The following is a 21323-nucleotide window of genomic DNA, read 5'->3' as shown; positions in this document are numbered from 1 at the left end:
GAGTAAGCTGGGTGGGAGGGTTCTTTGATTATGCTGCCCGCTTTCCCAAGGCAGCGGGAGGTGTAGATGTAGTCAATGGCGTTGCCTGCACATTGACAGATTTACCATTCTGTCCACTTCTTCCAACTTTCACAGCAAGGACTGGACAGCATCTACTCTGCAACTCTCCCCTTGCCCTCTGGAACAGGCCAATCGCCTCTCAGTTACATTTTCCGTCTCAGAAAGTTCTTCCAGGGGTCAGCACGGTGGCGCAGTGGTTAGCATTGCTGCCTACGGCGCTGAGGACCCAGGTTCGAATCCCGGCCCTGGGTCACTGTCCGTGTGGAGTTTGCACATTCTCCCCGTGTCTGTGTGGGTTCCACCCCCACAACCCAAAGATGTGCAGGATAGGTAGATTGGCCACTCTAAATTGCCCCTTAATTGGAAAAAATAATTGGGTACTCTAAATTTATTTTTAAAAAAGAAAGTTCTTCCAGGAAGCAACTCACACCCTTTCCAATTGAACACACTGTTAATGATCAGTTATAAGGCGAAATAATTAATCAGTGTCATCCAAATGCCAACCAATGACTGAATTCTTACATTACACCATGCAAATCAAAACTTTCAGCAAAACCATTAAAAATCAACAGTGATCAAATTTTTGTTTCATTTATTTACGGGTTGTGGGTGTCGCTGGCTAGGTCAGTTCAGCATTTATTGCTCATTCACAGTTGCCCTTCACAAGGTGGCGGTGAGCTAGAGGCACTGTCTAGAATCTTCCAATCCGATTACAAATGTTATACGGCGGCTCAATAAAAGGGGCAAGGAACAGGCAAATCTGTTTAATCTCACTGGTGGGAAAGCTTTGAGAAACGATCATTCGGAACAAAATCAACATTCACGTGGCAAAATGTGGATTAATTAAGGGAAACCAGCACAGATTTATTTGGATCAAATTGTGCTTAATTAACTTGATTGAGTTTTTTGATGAAATAATAGAAGGGGTCGATGAGGATGACACAGTCGATATCGTGGATTTACAAAAAGTGTTTGATAAAGTGCCACATAATAGGCTTCTCGGATGTTGAAGCAAATTAAATAAAAGGGGCAGTGGTGACATGGATATAAAATTGCCTAAAGGACATGAAATGGAGAATAGCGGTAAATGTTTTTTTTGGACTGAAGGACGGTTTATTCATATTCATAGAATTTACAGTGCAGAAGGAGGTCATTCAGCCCATTGGGTCTGCACCAGCCATTGGAAAGAGCACCCTACTTAAGCCAAGCCTCCACCCTATCCCTGTAACCCCGGGTCGGGGGGGGGTCGGGTCGGGTCAGGTCGGGTCGGGTCGGGGGGTCGGGGGGGGGCGAGCGGGGGGGGGGGGGGGCGGAGTGACCTGGTACATGATCGGGACTCACCGATCGGCGGGCCGGTCTCTCTGTCAGCAGGCCTCCTTTCTTCCACCGGCGAGCCTGGATCCATCCGCCATGTTTGTGCGGGGCGGCCTGGAGGAGGGCGGCCACTGCGCATGCGCTGGTTGGCACCGGCCCAACTGCGCATGCGCAGGACCCGAGTCTTTTACGCGGCGCCGGGTCTCTGACGCCGGTCACGCACTCCTTGATGGCGCCCCCTAGCACATGGCTACTGCCCGAGTTGCCGGTACCTTGAGCCGGCCCTGTGGCCAATCCACCTAACTTGCATATCTTTGGACTGTGGGAGAAAACCCACGCAGACACGGGGTGAAAGTGCAAACTTCACACAGTTACCCGAGGCCACAATTGAACCCATGTCCCTGGAGCTGTGAGGAAGCAGTGCTAACCACTGTGACACCGTGCCGCCCATAATGGTGTGACCTAGGGCTCAGGACCAGGGACACTGCTTTTGTTGATCTATATTAATGACTTGGACCTGGGTGCACGGAGCACAATGTCAAAATTTGCAGATAACACAAAACTTGAAAATGAAGTGAACTGTGAGGAGGATAGATAGAGTTCAAGAGGACATGAAGAGTTTAGTGGAATGGGCCGACACAAGGTGGATGAAACTTAATGCAAAGCAGTGCAAAGTGACACATTTCTGTAGAGTGGAGGGAGAAATGCAATTGGAAATAAAAGGTACCAATCTAATGGGGATGCAGCAGCAGAGAAGCCTGGGAGTTTATGTGTAAAAATCATTGAAGGTGGCGAGGCAAGTTGAGAAAGTGGTAAATAAAGCTTACCCACTCCTGGTGGGAATAAATGCAAGGAAGTTTTGATGAACCTTTATTAAAAACATGGCTTATCTATCCTATTCCGGGCATTGCACTTTAATAAGAACGAGGAGGCCTAAAGAGGGTAGAAAAGATTAATCAGAATGGTTCCACAATGAAGGACCTCAGAATGGTTCTAGGAATGAGGGACTTCAGTTAAGTGAATAGATAGAAGAGGCCAAGATTGTTCTTTTTAGAAAAGGGAAGGTTGAGAGGAGATTTAATGGAAGTGTCGAAAATCGTGAGTGCTTTGGACAAATCAGGAGTGAAAATGTTCCCAATGACACTGGGGGTCAAGGAGGACACCAAATTAAGGCAATTTGCAAAAGAAAAGGCAACACGAGGAAACACTTTCTTCTACAAATGTACCTATATTTATATAATGCCTTAAATGTTCTAAAATGTCTTTAAGGGCATTATAAAACAGAGCATGACACTCGGCTACTAAGGAGATATTACGCAAAAGATCAAAAGCTTAATTGGCGAAAGAGGAATTTCTTAATGGAGTAAGGTGAGGTAGCATGGCGGAGAGGTGCAGAGGGGGGATTCCAGAGCATGGGGCCTAGGACAGTGTTCTTCAAAGTCGGGGGCGCGACCCGCGGGTGGGTCACGGGCGGGTGTTGGGAGGGTTGCGGAGCCGTTGTCTGTGGCGCTCCCGAGCGCGCAAATCCCCGCGCAGCAGCCGGCTTTTCATAACGGCAGCTGCAAGCGGCCACGAACATGTTTTTAAAAAAAAATTAGGCCGCATTGTGCATGCACGCCGATAATCGGGCACGCATGTGCAGTGTGGCCGCTATTTTTTTTAAACGGTTGCAGCTTTTTGTTTTACAAGTTCTGAAGTGGTTTTTATTCATTTATTTTATTCATTTAATTTTTTTTTTCATTTATTTTATTCATTTTATTTTTTTTCCAAGTTCAGAGGGGAGTTTATTCGTTTTTTAAATTTATTTTATTCATTTAACTTTTTTTTACAAGTTCTGGGGGGTTTATTCTTTTTTTTCATTTATTTTACTCCTTTTATTTTTATTTTTTTCTGCAAGTTAGGGGGGGTTTATTTGATAAACTTTTACAGGAAAAAAATGCAGAACTTTGGACTGATGGAGACTCCATACTTTCCGACACCGGAAGGCTTCACCTTCATCCAACAGGTTCCATCGGAGGAGCGTGTACGAGGGCCAAAGGGACCCAAAACCATTTCCTCCATTTTTGTCAGCAGCAAACAAGGTAAGAGAAAATGGTGGGTCGCGCAGGTCGGCCGGCGTGGGTCGCGCAGGTCGGCCGGCGTGGGTCGCAAAGGTCGGCCGGATTGGGTCCCGAAGGTTGGCCGGTTGGTAAAAATGGGTCCCCGGAAAAAAGTTTGAAGAACACTGGCCTTGGTGACCTAAGGCACGACCACCAATGGTGGAGTGATTTAAGTAAGGAATGCTTAAGAGGCCAGAATCAGAAGCACAAATATCTTGGGAGTGTTGCGAGTCTGGAGGAGATTGTTAGGGGAAGGGGAGGCTATGGAGGGATTTTAAACCAAGGACAACACTTTAAAAATCAAGACATTGTTTGATCTGAAGTCAATGTAGGTGAGTGAATGTAGAGGAATGTGATTTGCTGCAGATGACACATGGGTAGCAGAATTTTGGATGATGGGTAGAATGTGGGAGATGAGACAGGAGTGTGTTGGAAAAGGTGGTGGCTCGTTGGTCTAGGGATATGATTCTCACTTTGGGTCTTTCCGGCTGAGGAATGCATTGGAATAGCTGAGCCTAGAGATAACAAAGACTGGTTTAGCTGGTTTAGCACAGTGGGCTAAACAGTTGGCTTGGAATGCAGAACAAGGCCAGTAGCGTGGGTTCAATTCCCGTACCGGCCGCCCCGAACAGGCGTCAGAATGTGGTGACTAGGGGCTTTTCACAGTAACTTCATTGAAGCCTACTTGTGACAATAAGTGATTATTATTATTAGATAGGTAGAAATAGTCGGTCTTTGAGATGGCATGAAAATTAAGTCAGAAGCTCACCATTTGAATAAAACGTGACACAAAGGTTGCAAACAGATTGTCTTAATCTCAGGCTGTTGTTGGAGGCCATGCCGGTGGGTGAGCTGAGGGGAAGACCCCTCCCCATGGGCATTGGCGAACTTCCCCCTTAGATGGGCCCATTGGGATTTAGGTACCTGGGGGTCACAATTACCCCTTGTTTCAGGCAATTGTTTGGGGCCAATTTTCCTCAGTTGATTTCTACCATCAGGTGGGACTTTGCTCATTGGTGGCCATCCCTGCCAATCACATGGCTGGGTAGGACTGTGTTGATTAAAATGAATATATTACCTAGATTGCTATATCCCTTGAAGATACTGCCAATAGTGTTGCCAGCTAGAGTTTTGAGGGACATTAATGGAATGATTAGTTTGTTTATCTGGAACAAGAAGCCTTGCCTAACGTTTGCTAAGCTGGGCAGCACTGAAGCATTGGGTTTAGCACAGTTGGTTCACAGCTCCAGGGTCATAGGTTTGAATCCCGGCTTGGGTCACTGTCTGTGTGGTGTCTGCACATTCTCCCAGTGTGTGCGTGGGTTTTCTCCAGGTGTTCCGGTTTTCTCCCACAGTCCAAAGATGTGCAGGTTAGGTTAGGTGGATTGGATTTGCTAAATTACCCTTAGTGTCCAAAAAGGTTGTATGGGGTTATTAGGTTATGGGAATAGGGTGGATGTGTGGGCTTGGGTAGGATACCCTTTCCAAGGGCCGGTGCAGACTTGATGGGCCGAATGGCCTTCTTCTGCACTGTAAATTCTATGATTCTATGATAAGCTTCAGTAATCCCACCTCCATTTGACTCAACGTTGAGGCTGACCAGTGAGCTTATCCTCTGCAGGTCTCTTTTTTATTTGTTCATGGGACGTGGCTGTCGCTGGCTGGGTCAGCATTTAATGCCCATCCCTAAATGCCCTTGAGGGGGCAGTTAAGAGTCAACCACATTGCTGTGGGTCTGGAGTCACATATGGGCCAGACCAGGTAAGGATGGCAGATTCCCTTCCCTAAACGACATTAGTGAACCAGATGGGTTTTATGAAAATCGACAATGGTTTCATGGTCAGCATTAAACTTTTAATTCCAGATTTCTATTGAATTTAAATTTCACCATCTGCACTGATTCGAACCTGGGTCCGCAGAACATTAACCTGGGTTTCTGCTATACTAGTTTAAACCAGTTTATTGATTTACTAATCCAGAGACAATACCACTATGCCACCGCCTCTTGTTATTTTATGGAGACATTAAGACTGGTACTGCAAAATGTGAGAATCATGTTATTATTAATACTCAAGAGCATGGAGGTTGCTCTAGGAGGCAGATCTAAACTCTCACCTATCCAGGGCAGTCCAGACTGTCCCCTGGATCGTATGGACCATGAGTTCGACAGTTGGAGAGATAGAGACATGTGTAGGCTGGGAGACATGTTCAGAGATGCTTCCTTGTCATTCTTTAAACAGCTGTGCCAACAATTTAACATACCTAGGAGTTCCTTTTTTTGAAAGTATTTACAGCTTAGAAGTTTCATCCTTAACAAGATGCCTATATGTATTGATTCCTCCATATACCCGGTGGGAAAAAACCCTGAATTCTGTGAAGCCTAAATAGTTAATTAGTAAGTTATGTGACAGCATGACCTCCAGATCCTGTGTCAATACATTTGCTAAATGCCTTCTGTGGCTAGAAAAGAGGAAGCATGGTCAGCACGGTGGGGCAGTGGGTTAGCCCTGCAGCCTCACAGCGCTGAGGTCCCAGGTTTGATCCCGGCTCTGGGTCACTGTCCGTGTGGAGTTTGCACATTCTCCCCGTGTTTGATTCGGTTTTTCCCCCACAACCCAAAGATGTGCAGGCTAGGTGGATTGGCTACACTAAATTGCCTCTTAATTGAAAAAAATCAATTGGGTATACTAAATTTATATTTAAAAAAAGAAAAGAGGAAGCAAAAGCATTTTGCATTTTTGAAGTCACCGGCAGCTGTCAATCAGAACAAGGAAATTTATAAACATTGAAGTTGGGATCCACAGGGGGCGGGGGCAGCGCGGGTACTTCAGATGCATTCAAGCGTGAAGGGAAATATAAATAAACAAACTTTCTGCTTGCTGTGTTTAACCCATTAAGCTGTCACTCAAAGCTGTAAATAAAGGTACTGCACTGTGAAATTGAATGAATGCATTTCAAAGGGTCTCGGCAGATGTCAAAACTTTTCAAGTGCTGTGAGTTTCTAGGAAGGCTCTGACACTTCAAAAAGTAGCAGTGTTAAAAGCATGGGGCTGAGGGAGCAACTGTGAGGAAAGGGAAACTCCTTGCGACTTCCTGGCTTGAATCTTCAATGAACTGTCTGACCTGCTCAGCAGTTCAAAGTGAAAAGGCCACTTCAATGTTGAAACAGCTCACAGACAAGGATGATAATTTTGAACAGATAGCTGCCTAAGATCACCATGCCAGACTGATCTTCATGTTGCCCTAGGCTAGAAGGGGCAGTCCAGGCACCCCATCCAGGGGTCAACCCCATACCTCCAGCTCATCTGACCCCCAGCACCTTTGGGGGTCTCTTCAAAACGTTCTGCTTTTCCACAGTTGCTGACAGATTGCTGAGTACTTTCAGCATTTTCTGGTTTTATTGAAGATATTTTCCCCCCAGGATTGCTTTTGTACCGATAATGGAATTCAGACACGAGAGAAAAACTGCTGAAGGCACCACACAAAAAAAGAGAAGTTTCACTTGGAGAGTAAAGTTGCAACACAAATGGCTGTAACCACGGGAAGAAAACATGGAAAACACAATAAAAGGCAAAAGCACTGGAGGTTTGGGAGAGTGTAGTCAGTTGGTCCATCAAGATTCTCTTCTGGAGAAGGATCTATGCAGTGATGAATTGAAGTTTACCCTCAAGTGGTTCCTGCACTGCTGAACCTGGTGCACCCAAAGACTCCTAGAGGGGTTGTGTGCAATCAGTGTCTGTGATTTGAAGTTGTTAAAGAAACAAGATTATTGTGTGAATTAAAGATATATTAGTGTTTATTTTTAAAAGGATTCAGATCCATAATCACTCCGCTGTGAAAGGTGTAAAGTTTTAAAAATCTCCTGCAATCTATAGCACACTATTGGTATGTATATGGCTTACAGATTATGTAAGCTTATTGTTGGGTGTCTGCATGTCTATGCCATAAACTCTCCGAAAAATGCAATAACCTCCATCCTTAAGAACACTGTCATTTTAAAAAACATTTTCAGTTTTATCATTCTTTCGCTGCTGAATGGGATAGGAGTGATACAACTGCCAGGCTAGACATGAAACAAAAACTTGCATTAATAGCAATCAGTGGGAGGTATCAAACATAGGCAAAGCCTTAATAAAGAACCCTTTGTCTTTCCAGTACATGATCAGCCAATGCTTGCAATCCTGTGATAGTTCACAGTGGAGTTGAGCGTGACTGAAAAAAGGTTACGATTTCAGCCAGAAAGGGTACTTCAGGAATAGGCTTTGTCATTTAAAGCCTGTCCGCTTAAAATCCCCTCTCTCAAGAATTCAAAAGGACTTTAATCAAAGCACTGAGTGTGCTTGAGTTTTCTGCTTGAGGTAATAGTCAACAAAAGAAATAGTGGGTCGGGGAAAAGTCTTCTGCATTGTTTCCGAAAATTCATCACAGCAATTCATTGCTCTATTGTTTATTGTTTCTCGGTGAATGTCAGAGAGAAAAAAACTCCATTTATATGGCACTTTCGCGATCTCAGAACATGCCACAGCCAATTACAGACCTGAAGTACCACCACTGCCATAGATGAAGATAATATGGCAGCCAATTTGTGCACAGCTAGACTCAACATGATTAGGAAATCCGTTTTTAGATGTCGATTGAGGGATAAATATTGTCCAGGAAATAAAGGGATGACAATTAGATTTATTATGGTTATGTCAAACTTTGTTTGATCCTGTGAAGCACCGTGTGATGTTTTACTACATTATAGGTGCAATAAAAATGCAAGTTGTTAGGGGCAGCACGGTGATGCAGTGGTGAGCACTGCTGCCTCACAGCGCCAAGGACCCGGGTTCAATCCTGGCCCCGAGTCACTGTCCGTGTGGAGTTTGAACATTCGCCCTGTGTTTGTGTGGGTCTCACCCACACAACCCAAAAAGATGTGCAGGGTAGGTGGATTGGCCATGCTAAATTGCCCCTTAATTGGAAAAAATGAATTGAGTACTCAAAATTTATGTCAAAAAAATTATTAAAAATGAATAAAAATAAATAAATGCAAGTTGTTGTTGGTTGGGAACAGTTATGGGCAACATTCTGCTTACAGCCTCCATTTTATCGACTATTCTACTTGCTCACTGTGCTTAATTGGGACATCAAGGGAACTCTTTAAGTTCTAATACGTCAAGAAGAAACATTAATGAAAACTGATGTTAAGAGAAGACTAGTGTTTTAACAGATAACAAAATGTTACGATGATCAAAGTATTAAAGTGTGATGCATACTGATTCTAGTATCAGACCACAGAGCAGTCCCTCACCGTACATCCTAGTACCAGTGTGCATTCATCTGATTTATGTCAGGAAATTGAGTTTTTAAAATTACCATCTCCACACGTAACAGCAGAATACAACTTAATGGGAGCTAAAATGGCTTAATAAGTCAATTTGGACAAAAGTATCATTCATGCTGCTCTTCCACTGCAAACAATATGCTAAATACATTACTTCCACAAACCAATAAATACAACTCTGGTCTCACTTCTGCTATCCTACTGAGCTGTTATATTTAATATGCACAGAAACTATAAACTCCAACCATGCGTTCACAACCAGCAGCTGTTCTGATCATTGCCATGGATCTTTCTTTGCAGTTATTATATATGGGATGGTCACAAGTTCACTATTGAGTTTGTCACTGTAAGTAATAAAGAAAACTTACTGTGTGGAGAATTCCTTTAAAGTACTGGGCTACAGGATGACCTACTGACCGCAGGATGCAAATGAGTCATCTGAACCCATTTGAATCCGATTAACGGGCTAGAAACGGATTCTCCCCGTCCCCGTGATGCTCCAGGCCTCTCAGTCGGGATTCACATGGGCGTTGTTGGTGCAAGTGTTTTCAACCATGGCCCTGACGCAGTGGACCCTGTGGTGGGTCAAGGGGGTAAGTATGTAATGTAGGTGTGCCCCCAAAGTCCATTAGAGGGTCCCCCCACATCACAAATCCTGTCCACCCCACCCCGCATCAAACCCCGAACAGAGACGTCCCATCAGATACCGAACAGAGACCAACCTTCAGACCCTTAACAGGGCCATCCCCATCAGAGACCTTCCCATCAGTTTTTAAAAACAGTTTAAATTCCTTTTTTGGGATGTGGGCATCATTGGTTAGGCCAGCATTTATTGCCCATCCCTAGTTGCCCTTTAGAAGGTGGTGATCAGTTGCCTTGAACCTCTGCAGTCCGAGAAACTCACCCACAGAGCTGTTAGGGAGTGAGTTCCAGGATTTTGCCGCAGCGACAGTGAAGGACCGAAGGTATATTGCCAAGTCAGGGTGGTTAGTGACTTGGTGGCTTCCCAGGTATCTGCTGCTCTTGTCCTTTTAGATGGTTAGTGGTCTTGGGTTTGGAAGGTGTTGTCGAAGGAACCTTGGCGAGTTACTGCAGTGCATCTTGTAGATGGTACACACGGCTGCCACTGTTTGTCAGTTGTGGAGTGTTTGAGTGTTTGTGTAAGGGGGAACAATCAAGTGGGCTGCTTTGTTCTGGATGTTGTCAAACTTCTTGAGTATTGCTGGAACTGCACTGATCCAGGCAAGTGGAGGGTATTCATTTCAGTCCTGACTTGTGTCTTTTAGATAGTGGACAGGCTTTGGGGGGGTCAGAAGGTGAGTTACTCGCTGTAGGATTCCTAGCCTTTGACCTGCCCTGGTGGGCACAGTCTTAATGTGGCTAGTCCAGTTCAGTTTCTGATCAATGGTAACCCCCAGGATGTTAATTGTGGGATTTAGCGATGGTAATGCCATTGAATGTCATGGGCCGATGGTTAGATCCTCTCTTGTAGGGGTGGTAATTGCCTGGCACTTGTGTGGTGCAAATGTAACTTGCCACTTGTCAGCCTAAGCCTGGATATTGTCCAGGTCTTGCTGCATTTGGACATGGACTGCTTCATTATCGGCGGAGTTGCAAATGGTACCGAACATGTTTGTGGATGACCCCACTTCTGACATATGATGGAAGGGAAGTAATTGATGAAGCACTGAAGATGATTGGGCCTAGAACACTACCCCGAGGACCTCCTGCAGTGATATCCTAGAGCTGAGATGATTGACCTCCAACCACTAGAACCATCTTCCTTTGTGCTTGGTATGACTCCAGCCAGCAGAGAATTTTTCAAGATTCTCATCGACTCCAGTTTAGCTAGGGCTCCTTGATGCCATACTCGGTCAAATGCTACCTCAATGCCAAAGGCAGTCAATCTCACCTTACCTCTGGTATTCAGTTCTTTTGTCCATGTTTAAACCAAGGCTGCAATGAGGTCAGAGCTGAGTGACCCTGGCGGAACCCAAACTGAGCATCCATGGCAGGTTATTGCTGAGTAAGTGCCACTTGATAGCACGGTTGATGACTCCTTCCATCACTTTGCTGATGATGGAGAGTAGACTGATCGGGCAGTAATTGGCTGGGTTGGATTTGTTCTGTTTCTTGTGTACAGGAGACAGCTGGGCAATTTTCCACATTGCCAGGTAGATGCCAGTGTTGTATCTGTACTGGAACAACATGGTTAGGGTGTGGCAAGTTCTGGAGCACAAGTTTTCAGTATTATTGCTGGAATATTGTCAGAGCCCATAGCCTTTGCAGTGTCCAGTGCCTTCAGCCTTTTCTTGATCTCATGTGGGGTATTAGCTTAAGATTGACATCTGTGATGCTGGGGACCTCCGGAGACCGAGATGGTTCACCCACTCAGCACATCTGTCTGAAGATTGTTGCAAATGACTCAGCCTTGTCTTTTGCACATATGTGCTGGGCTCATCCATTATGGAGGATGGGGATATTTGTGGAGTCTCCTTCTCTGGTGAGTTGTTTAATTGTCCACCACCATTCACGGCTGGATGGGGCAGGACTGCAGAGCTTAGACCTGCTGCGTTTGTTGTGGAATTGCTTAGCTGTATTACTTGCTGCTTATGCTGTTTGGCACACAAGTAGTCCAATGTTGTCGCTTCACCAGGTTGACCTCATTTTTCAGTATGCCTAATGTTGCTCCAGGCATGTCTTCCTGCACGCTTCATTGAACCAGGGTTGATCCCCTGGTTTGATAGTAATGATAGAGTGGGGTATATGCCAGATCATGGAGTCACAGATTGTGGTGGAGTACGGTCCTGCTTCTGCTGAGAGCTCACAGCGCCTAATGGATACCCAGTCTTAGAATCATAGAATTTAAGAATCATAGAATTTACAGTGCAGAAGGAGGCCATTCGGCCCATCGAGTCTGCACCGGCTCTTGGAAAGAGCACCCTACCCAAACCCACACCCTATCCCCATAACCCAGTCACGCCACCCAACACCAAGGGCAATTTTGGACACTAAGGGCATTTTGGCATGGCCAATCCACCTAACCTGCACGTCTTTGGACTGTGGGAGAAAACCGGAGCACCCGGACGAAACCCATGTAGATACGGGGAGAACGTGCAGACTCCGCACAGACAGTGACCCAAGCCGGTAATCGAACCTGGGACCCTGGAGCTGTGAAGCAATTGTGCTAACCACTATGCTACCATGCTGCCCCTGTTTTGATTTGCTAGATCTGTTCAAAGTCTATCGCAATAAGCACAGTGGTAGTGCTACACAACACAATGGAGGGTATCCTCAATGTGAAGATGGGGCTTTGTCTCCAGAAGGACTGGGCGGTGGTAACTTCTACCGATACCGTCACGACTGAAGGATCTGCAGCAGGCAGGTTGGTGAGGATGAGGTCAAGTATGCTTTCCCTCGGGCGGCATGCTGGTGAGCACTGCTGCCTCATGGTGTTGAGGACCCTGGTTCGATCCCGGCCCTGGGTCACTGTCCGTGTGGAGTTTGTACATTTTCCCCGTGTCTGCGTGGATCTCACCCCCACAAACTCAAATGATATGCAGGGAAGGTAAATTGGTCACGCTAAATTGATCCTTAATTGGAAAAAAGAATTGGGTACTCATTTAAAAAAAAGATGTGTTTTCCCCTCTTGTTGGTTCCCTCATCGCCTGCTGCAGTCCCAGTCTTGCAATTATGTCCTTTCGGACCCATCCATCTTGGTCTGTGGTGGTACCACCAAGCCACTCTTCTGATAATTCTAAATAATCACCGTTGTGTTCATATCATTTTGCCTATTTTGGTGACCATTAACAATGATCTAACTACTCCAGCAAAATTTAAATGGATGAGTGATTTAGCCCAAAGCAGGAAATTTGACATAGTTTATAGCGCAATGTAGAATATTGTTGTATTTCTTTGCTGCCACAACGAGAAACGGTGTGGTGCTGTCCACACCTTGGATTCTTATAAAACACAATGAAGTTCAGAATTGAAGCTACAATCTACTGGTCCGGAGATGAGAGTATAAGGTTTTCCAATTTTTAACCAGTGCCTTGCATGAAAGCACACCTGACAGTATAAATGCAGCCTTCCTCTTGGAGGTTTTCTCTTTAACAATTGCTTCAGTATATTTCATACTGAGATTTGAAAATATTTCTTCTTTGAAGTATTTTCACAAATTCAAATTTTTTAAAATACATTTAACCAATGATTAAAATATTTTCAGAAATGGAACTCAGAAACAAGCAATACCTCGTTGAAAGTAATTTCATGTGTGCTTCGTATGGAGATAAAGAAAAGAAAGGACTTTATTATCATGAATGAGTCAGCAAAACATCTCAGGCAGCAAACCTCACCAGTGCACCTTGCAAAAAATTTGCAGTATTCCTATTGGAAGCGTCAGGTATAGAACAGCAAAAATGGTCTGCAGGATCTTACTTACTGTGTGTTCCATTGTCTTTTTGAATGTTCTCAGTTTGAGCCGAGGCTTCAGTACTGGTGCACCTTCATCTGTGTGCGAAAGTATGATGCCCAGGCACTCGGGAGTTTTGCCACAGTCCAGCACTGCACCTTACACCATCGAAACTGGAACGAGCACCTACCAACCCGGAATACCAAAACAAGGTATGCTTTTGTGTAATGCTGGAGTTACTCACTTGCTGCTGCTGCTGCTGCAAAGATAATTTATTATTGGCTTTTCTAACAAGACAAATTTGGCATGCCTCATGGCATCCATTATAAATCAAATGAGCAATTTTAAAAAAGCACGGCCTGGCACATCAATCAGTAAAATGTGATGTAGGGGGAGGGGGCCTATTAAAGAGCAAACTGTGTGTGTATGAAAACCTTGGTTCAAACTAAGTGTCAGAGACTAACTGCTTGCACCACAATAATTTAAAGTCAAATGAGGTTGATCCGAAGAGCAAAATAATCGGTGAGTCCCTTAATTAGCCCACTATTCCCTGGACTACACAGGCAGAGACTTTCTCACTGTTGTTACGATCCCCATCGAGATTGATAACTTTTGAAAAGAAATTCAAACTTCGAGTTAATAGCTGAATGGATGCCAGGGCAGGATTTCATGTTTTAAGAGAGAGCTTCCAAAACAAGCCCCAGTGGACTCGAGACGAGCTTTGGAAGTTGTGAGATCTGAGGCAGCAATGGCTACCGTGATTTCTAATAGCTGTGAGACCCTTGAAACCTTTGTGTATTTTTGTTGGTGGGCTTGGCTTCTCTGACGACTGATAGAAAACCTATTTCTTCAAAAATCAAGATAATCTTGCAACAATAATCAGGATCATAATGCAGGAATAATCATGATTCTTTTACATTAATAATTGGAATCCTATTGCATCAATAATGAGGATCCCAGTACATCAATGCTCAGGCATTCATAATCAGTTCCTATACATCCATAATCAGGTTCCTATACATCCATAATCAGAGTCCTGTTACTTTAAGATTCAGGACCCGACTACATTAATAATCAAGATAAAATTACATTAATTGCATTGCTTCTACAATCAGGATCTTATTACATAAATAATCAGTGCCCCGATACCTTAATAATCAGGATCTAATTACATTAAATTCTTATTGCATTAAGCAGTTGCTTGTTGCTTCAATAATCATGATGCTAATACATTAATAACCAGAATCATCAATTAATAATCAGAGTCCTATTGCATCAATATTCAGGATCCTACCATACTAAAGTAATTTTCCAATTGTGCCAATAATCCTGATTTTTGTAAGAGTGATAATTAGGATGCCATTATATTAATAATCAGTCAGAATACTTGAATTTCTTTCCTTTAGGGAAGGAAATCTGCCATCCTTTCCTGGTCTGGCCTACATGTGACTCCGGACCCACAGCAACGTGGTTGTCTCTTAAATACCCTCTGAAACGGCCCATCATGCCACTCAGTTCAAAGGCAATTAGGGGTGGGCAAAAATGCTGGTTCAGCCAGTGATGCCCACATCCCATAAACAAATAAAAATAAATAATCCCCAGCCCCAGGCAACAACTGAAGCCTCCTCCTCCCCCCCCCCCCCCCCCCCCCCCCTACCTCCCACCCGCCTTACTTAAAAAACTCTTCTACTACCCTCCTCTCCAAATTTTCAGTCTGGCGTCACACAAAGTTTAAGGCATTAAAATAGGGTCACACTGGGAAAACATTTGGGAAAGCACTGTTTCAAGACATTTACTGTATCAAATAGGCTAAAAGCATTATTGGCTAAACACTATTTTTGTCGGCAACTTATGCTTCAAGCAATAGAACAAAACTTTTAACAATCAGAAATACTCACTATCAGATAGACAATACACTATCTTTAAGTAGATATTAAATTCTCCTGCTATCAGAATGATTCATAGTTCCTGAGGGTTTACCCAAGATATTTTTCTTTCCCAGCCTGGAAATCTTTAATTCCAGAACTGTATTTCAGGATGTGAATTTCCCTCTGGCTAAAACTAGGCAAATCTTCCAGCCTCGTTTTAAATCCTCACAAATTTGGTCTTTCCAATTAAAGTACAAACTTTCTACCCACATCTATGTGTGGTGAACAATAGAAACTCTCAGCCTCTGGCTAATCTCTCGCACCCAGACCCTGGCAGATTACCCATCTCTGATATTCAGTGATATTTTGGGAATGCCTGTAGCCTGAAAACACAATGTTTTCCTATGTACCCTTCCCATCTCCAAAATCGACATTATGACAATGTGAATCACATGAGTCTTGTATGCAGTTAGAGATGCTGATTAGCTATCCATGAGAGCCCAACTCTCTCTTATCTTGGAATTAAATGGACAGTTTAAAGTACTACCATTTACTGTTCTGGATTCTGGAAACTCAAGTCTATCCATTGTTAACACACAGGTTTTTGCCATTGTCTCCAAGCATACACACCTGTATCATTCTCCCAATAAAGCAATCCAGGCTCCTTTTAACCTCTAACAGTTAAGCCAGCCAGGGAGATTTCAGAAGAGCATGGTTTCCTTCATTTTACATTAAAGGCACAGTTCCAAACCATAACAATCTTACAAACCTAATAATTATTAACACTATTTATATTTATTCAACACAATGGAATAATCTGTACCCAAACAACATGCCCATGTTGGAGCTGGTTAGATCAGACGGCAATTCATTATACAATAATTCTGAACACAGTTTTTGCACACCTCAATGCATTAGCCACGTCACTTAAGCAGCATTCTAGAATTCACAGCACAAAAGGAGGCCAGTTGCCTCCACAAGTCTACGCTGGCTTTAAGGTTGCAAACTCCAGGATTTGCCTGGAGTCTCCAGGAATTGAACACCTCTCGGACACTATTGTGGGCAACCCTGCAGAAAAATCATTGGGCATTAAAAAAGATAGTTTTAAAAAAAACATTTCTCTTTACCAGATATAAAAATATTGAAAACGTAGGGGGGCAGGGGGTCTTTAAAAAAAATTATTGTTGGGATATGGGTGTCGCTGGCTGAGCCAGTATTTGTTGCCCATCCCTAATTGCCCTTGAACCAAGTGGTTTGCTGAGCCATTTCAGCGGGGGACATTTAAGAGTCAACCGCAGCTTCATGTGGGTCTGGAGTCACAAGTAGGCCAGACCGGGTAAGAACATCAGATTTCCTTCCCTGAAGGACTTTAGTGACAGTCAAGCATCAACCAATTCAGTAATGAGTCTTTTTGTCCTTAGGAAGCCAGTACGTCACAAGAATGAATGGGTTGGTGACTAATGGCTGGAGTGTGGGGGCAAGTCACGTAATTAAACCTCCTGGAATTATATTTAATTGAAGTTGGCAATTCTAACTGGCTTGTTACTGAATTCTGCATACAGTTTGTGAACAGTCCAGTACAGAGGTACTAAAGCCATCAGGTTAATCTAAAAGGCTCAAAAAGAAAGGTGGACAGAATGTTAATCACATATATTAACGTTACATTCAGTTCAAATACTGGGGCCGCAATATCGTGGCTTCATATTGGAAGCTCGAAAAGATAGAAGCACCACTCCACTAGGATCCTGGCAAGACCCACCTGAAAACACCAAACTGTTACAGGTAAAGTCCAGACTAAAACAACACATGGCTCAAATTAGTTTCCTTCAAAATTTGTTCTATTTTGCCACTTGTGTATGTATTTCAGTATTTTACTATTTTTTTTTAATTTAGTGCTTTGGAAATCTAGGAGCTGCAGTTACCCACTCAAGCACGGCCCCCAAGAATAGTTCCACCACATTTGTGTGGATCCCCCCTGAGTCAGCCTGTCCTGATGCTGTTACATTCACGTAAGTACTGAATTTAATTTCCATACACAGAGTGTAAGTTCTAAGTTACATATCACTGTATGGTCATCAGAAAGGCCAAAAGGAACTCTGTCCATACAGGAACTTCCTCCAGTTAATGTACATTTATTTTGTGTCCTTATAACAAAACTGTATTTGGTGCAGTACTAGTGTGAAACTGTGAAGGTTTGGTTCCAAATGAGAGCGTTCTGGAGGTATGGTCAAGATGGCTGTTTGTGGTGCCACCCAGTGGTAGCAAGTAGACAAAACAGCAGCTTGTGTCAGGTAAAGACATTTTCTGGTGGAGAAAAACAATTTTTTTTTTAAAAAGAGAAAAAAATTACAGAAATAGGGAAAGAAAATAATCTCAAACCAAAAGGTGACAAAAACAGAAAAGTTTTATACAGCACGCCAGGGTCAGGGGTCCTGGATCAGTGACAGAAAAAGCAAGACCTGCACTTCATGACCTCAGCACATCCCAAAGTTCTTTACAGCCAATGAAGTACATTTTGAACTGTAATCACAGTTGTAATGTGGGAACGTGGAAGCCAATGTGCAGACAGAAAGCCCCCACAAAGACCAATTTTTATCTACATTTGGTCAAGGCCAACATTTGATGCCCTTCTCGAACTACCCGCGAGACGGTGGTGGTGAGCTACCTTCTTGAGCTGCTGCAGCCCATGTGGTGTAGGTACAGTGCTGTTAGGGAAGCAGTTCCAGACTTCCCATTAAAGATGGTGTACCGCGTGGAGGGGAACTTACACGTGGTGATATATTTTGTTTCTCATGACAGGGCAACGGTGGCTCAATCTCGTGAAATCTACTGGCTTAATGTCCAATCACCTTCTTTAACCAAAGGTGAGTGGACGATAATGGAAACTGGAGTAAGTTTTTACATAGACCCATAGAGTTTTACAGCACAGAAAGAGACCCTTCAACCCACTCTAATACCTATTTCCAACACTTTATTAATAATAATAATAATCTTGTCACAAGTAGGCTGCAATGAAGTTACTGTGAAAAGCCCCTAGTCGCCACATTCCGGCACCTGTTTGTCTACACAGAGGGAGAATTCAGAATATTCAATTCACCTAACAGCACATCTTTTGGGACTTGTGGGAGGAAACCGGAGCACCTGGAGGAAACCCACGCAAACACAGGGAGAACGTGCAGACTCCAGACAGACAGTGACCCAAGCGGGAATCGAATCCGGGGCCCTGGAGCTGTGAAGCAACTGTGCTACCCACTGTGCTACCGTGCCGCACTTGGCCCATGGCCTTGTGTGCTATGGCATTTCAAGTGCACATCTAAATGCTTAAATGTTGTGAGGGTTCCTGCCTCCACCACCCTTTCAGGCAGCGAGTTCCAGATTCCCACTACCCTTTGGGTGAAAAAGCTTTTCCCCAAATCCCACCTAACTCTCCTGCCCCTTACCTTAAAAACATGCACCCCGGTGGCGCAGTGGGTTAGCCCTGCAGCCTCACAGCACCGAGGTCCCAGGTTCGATCCCGGCTCTGAGTCACTGTCCGTGTGGAGTTTGCACATTCTCCCAGTGTTTGTGTGGGTTTCATCCCCATAACCCAAAGATGAAATGAAATGAAAATCGCTTATTGTCACGAGTAGGCTTCAAATGAAGTTACTGTGAAAAGCCCCTAGTTGCCACATTCCGGCGCCTGTTCAGGGAGGCTGTTACGGGAATCAAACCATGCTGCTGGCCTGCTTTCAAAGCCAGCAATTTAGTCCTGTGCTAAACAGCCTCATGTGCAGGGTACGCTAAATTTTTTTTTCCAATAAATTTAGACTACCCAATTATTTTTTCCCAATTGAGGGAGACTTTAGCAAGGCCAATCCACCTACCCTGCACATCAAGATGTGCAGGGTAGGTGGATTGGCCATGCTACATCGCCCCTTAATTGGAAAAAAAATAATTGGGTACTCTAAATTTTTAAAAAAGCATTTTGAAACCTACCACCTGCAATAGCAATAGACATCAGAGACACATCTTTCTCTGTTACGGTGTTGGGCAGCACAGTAGCATGGTGGTTAGCATAAATGCTTCACAGCTCCAGGGTCCCAGGTTCGATTCCCGGCTGGGTCACTGTCTGTGCGGAGTCTGCACGTCCTCCCCCTGTGTCTGCGTGGGTTTCCTCCGGGTTCTCTGGTTTCCTCCCACAGTCCAAAGATGTGCGGGTTAGGTGGATTGGCCATGATAAATTGCCCGTAGTGTCCTAAAATGTAATGTTAAGGGAGGGGGTTGTTGGGTTACGGGTATAGGGTGGATACGTGGGTTTGAGTAGGGTGATCATTGCTCGGCACAACATCGAGGGCCGAAGGGCCTGTTCTGTGCTGTACTGTTCTATGTTCCTCATTAAACTCTGATATGCGTCTATCGGTTGACATTTCATTCATTCCTGTCAACTGCAAGAGAACAGTGGGTAGCAGCAATAGTTCCAGGACATTATCCCTCACAGTGTTAATTAGGATACAGTACAAACAAAACTCTGCCTGTTAAGTGATCCAGCTCTCACTTTCTGCTGGAATCTCTCTTTCCCATCTCATTTTGTTTTTGTCGTTATTTAATGAATACTAGTAAAATTCTCTGTGGTGTCCTCCTCAGCATTCAATACGCTATTTTACATAATCCTCATCCTTCTACATCTGTGCTGAAACTTATACTCATCAGTCTTCCACAAAAATGGGAAAATGATGGAAACTCAGTCTCCTTCAGTCAATCTTTCCTTCTAGAATTTCCAAGCTTTTATACCGGTGTCAAACTAAACATTACTAGCAGATTCAGCCCTTATTATTATTTCTTGTTTACACCTCTAGCACCAATTCCCAAGGACATTGGTGTAGGGATTCTAGAGGGTACTGTTCTAAGCCTAACCATATTTAACTGCTGCATCAATGACCTTCCCTCCAATGCAAGATCAGAAGTGGAGATGTCTGTATTCAGCAGCATCACCATTGCTGAATTCCCCACCATCAACATCCAGGGGGCTACCATCGACCAGAAACAAAATAGACCAGCCATATAAACACTGTGGCAACATGAGCAGGTCAGAGGCTGGGAAATCTGCTGTGATTCACCTCCTGACTCTCCAAACCCTGCCTACCATCTACAAGGCACAAGTGTAATTGAATACTTTCCACCTGCCTGGATGAGTGCAGCTCCGATAACACTCAAGGAACAAAGCAGCCTGCTTGTTCAGCATCAGTGTCTACCATTTAAACGGTGCACTGAAAGGGTCCTTTGCCAGCAACTTCCAAACCCACCCCCTCTACCATCAAGAAGAACAAGGGGAACAGACACACAGGAACACCACCATCTGCAGGTTCTCCTCCACGTAACCTGCCCACTTGGAACTATAGAACTGTTCCTCTCAGTTGCTGGATTAAAATCCTGCGGCTCCTTCCCTAACGCACCGTGGGTGTATCTACACCATAAGTACCACAAGGGTTTAAGAAGGTGCTTCACCACTGCCATCACCTGAAAACAGTGAGGATTCAATATCTCTATCAAGGAAGATTAAAGATGGATAATAAATGCTGACCTTACCATCAAAGCCCACCTCCCAAGAAGGAATAGGAAGAAAACTTTGGAGATTCCCTACACTATGAATCTTCACCTTGACTTCTCATAATATGTAACTCAGAAGGATACTTGCAGTTCCCACTTCCATGTGTTGACCATGGCTTGATATGTACTTTTTAAATAAGGCTGTTAATTTCTTCCTATAAGGATTTCAAAACATCAAGCATTAATTATGTAATTTTTTTTTCACTCCAGGAATTGCATGTTGTGCTGTGAAGATGGTCTATGGAATCAGCATCATCACTACACTGTTTTTATGTTCCTTGATGATTACTGGATGTCAAAATTAGTATTGAGATGCAGCAAATCAGCATACATTAGGATAGAATGCGGATGTGTTATAATATGCTCCTGAACAGTGTGCTGTAATTATGAGTTTCTCTAATATGCAATTCAGTTTGAGGAATAATAAACAAAGTTAAACAAATCTCTTTATTTCTCCCAATTTAACACACCATCTTTCCCATGCTCTCAGATGTATTTGAAATAGTCTGGTTTGAAGTTGCTTTCCTGAAATTTCTCTAATTCTTAAACTTTACTATTTTATGTTCCCCCTTCTTTATTACATTTGCCTAATACCTTTAATCCATGGCAATCAAATTTTTTCATGCTGAAGCAAATGCAAATTGACATGGTCTGTAAAA

At 43.8% G+C, this 21323-nt stretch overlaps 2 protein-coding genes across 4 annotated transcripts in view; one reads left to right on the top strand and one right to left on the bottom strand.

Annotated features, from left to right (window-relative positions):
• The window catches only part of akap14 (A-kinase anchoring protein 14), a 65482-nt gene extending 52136 nt beyond the window's left edge, over positions 1 to 13346 (bottom strand). Inside the window, exon 1 of the mRNA XM_038776257.1 lies at positions 13241 to 13346. Coding sequence (XP_038632185.1) covers positions 13241 to 13252 — 12 coding nt within the window. The 5' untranslated portion in view covers positions 13253 to 13346. The remainder of the gene's footprint in view (positions 1 to 13240) is intronic.
• Positions 9063 to 21244, top strand: LOC119952465 (putative defense protein Hdd11). 3 transcript variants are annotated; one of them, XM_038776254.1, is made up of 6 exons: positions 9063 to 9145; positions 13274 to 13422; positions 16748 to 16860; positions 16972 to 17087; positions 17878 to 17942; positions 20875 to 21244. In XM_038776254.1, exons 1-6 carry the CDS (start codon positions 9114 to 9116, stop codon positions 20967 to 20969), a joined length of 570 nt encoding a protein of 189 aa, XP_038632182.1. In that variant the 5' UTR covers positions 9063 to 9113; the 3' UTR covers positions 20970 to 21244. The 3 variants fall into 3 exon arrangements, with proteins under 3 accessions (XP_038632182.1, XP_038632180.1, XP_038632181.1); XM_038776252.1 differs by lacking the exon at positions 9063 to 9145 and having other exon boundaries at positions 13204 to 13422; XM_038776253.1 differs by lacking the exons at positions 9063 to 9145; positions 17878 to 17942 and having other exon boundaries at positions 13204 to 13422.
• Positions 21245 to 21323: the final 79 nt, after the last annotated feature.

The sequence above is a fragment of the Scyliorhinus canicula genome, chromosome 17, assembly GCF_902713615.1.
Source record: "Scyliorhinus canicula chromosome 17, sScyCan1.1, whole genome shotgun sequence".
Classification (NCBI taxonomy): domain Eukaryota; kingdom Metazoa; phylum Chordata; class Chondrichthyes; order Carcharhiniformes; family Scyliorhinidae; genus Scyliorhinus; species Scyliorhinus canicula.
Note: the sequence above shows the minus strand (reverse complement) of the source record. Positions and strands in the feature narration are given on the sequence as shown.

Bases quoted from the DNA above. Each gene is read 5' to 3' on its own strand.
- LOC119952465 (XM_038776253.1), top strand. From the start codon at position 13,218: ATGGTCTGCAGGATCTTACTTACTGTGTGTTCCATTGTCTTTTTGAAT. The intron at 13,423-16,747 runs GTATGCTTTTGT...CGTTACATTCAG, and splicing joins ACCCGGAATACCAAAACAAG to TTCAAATACTGGGGCCGCAA. The intron at 17,088-20,874 runs GTAAGTACTGAA...TTTTCACTCCAG, and splicing joins CCTGATGCTGTTACATTCAC to GAATTGCATGTTGTGCTGTG.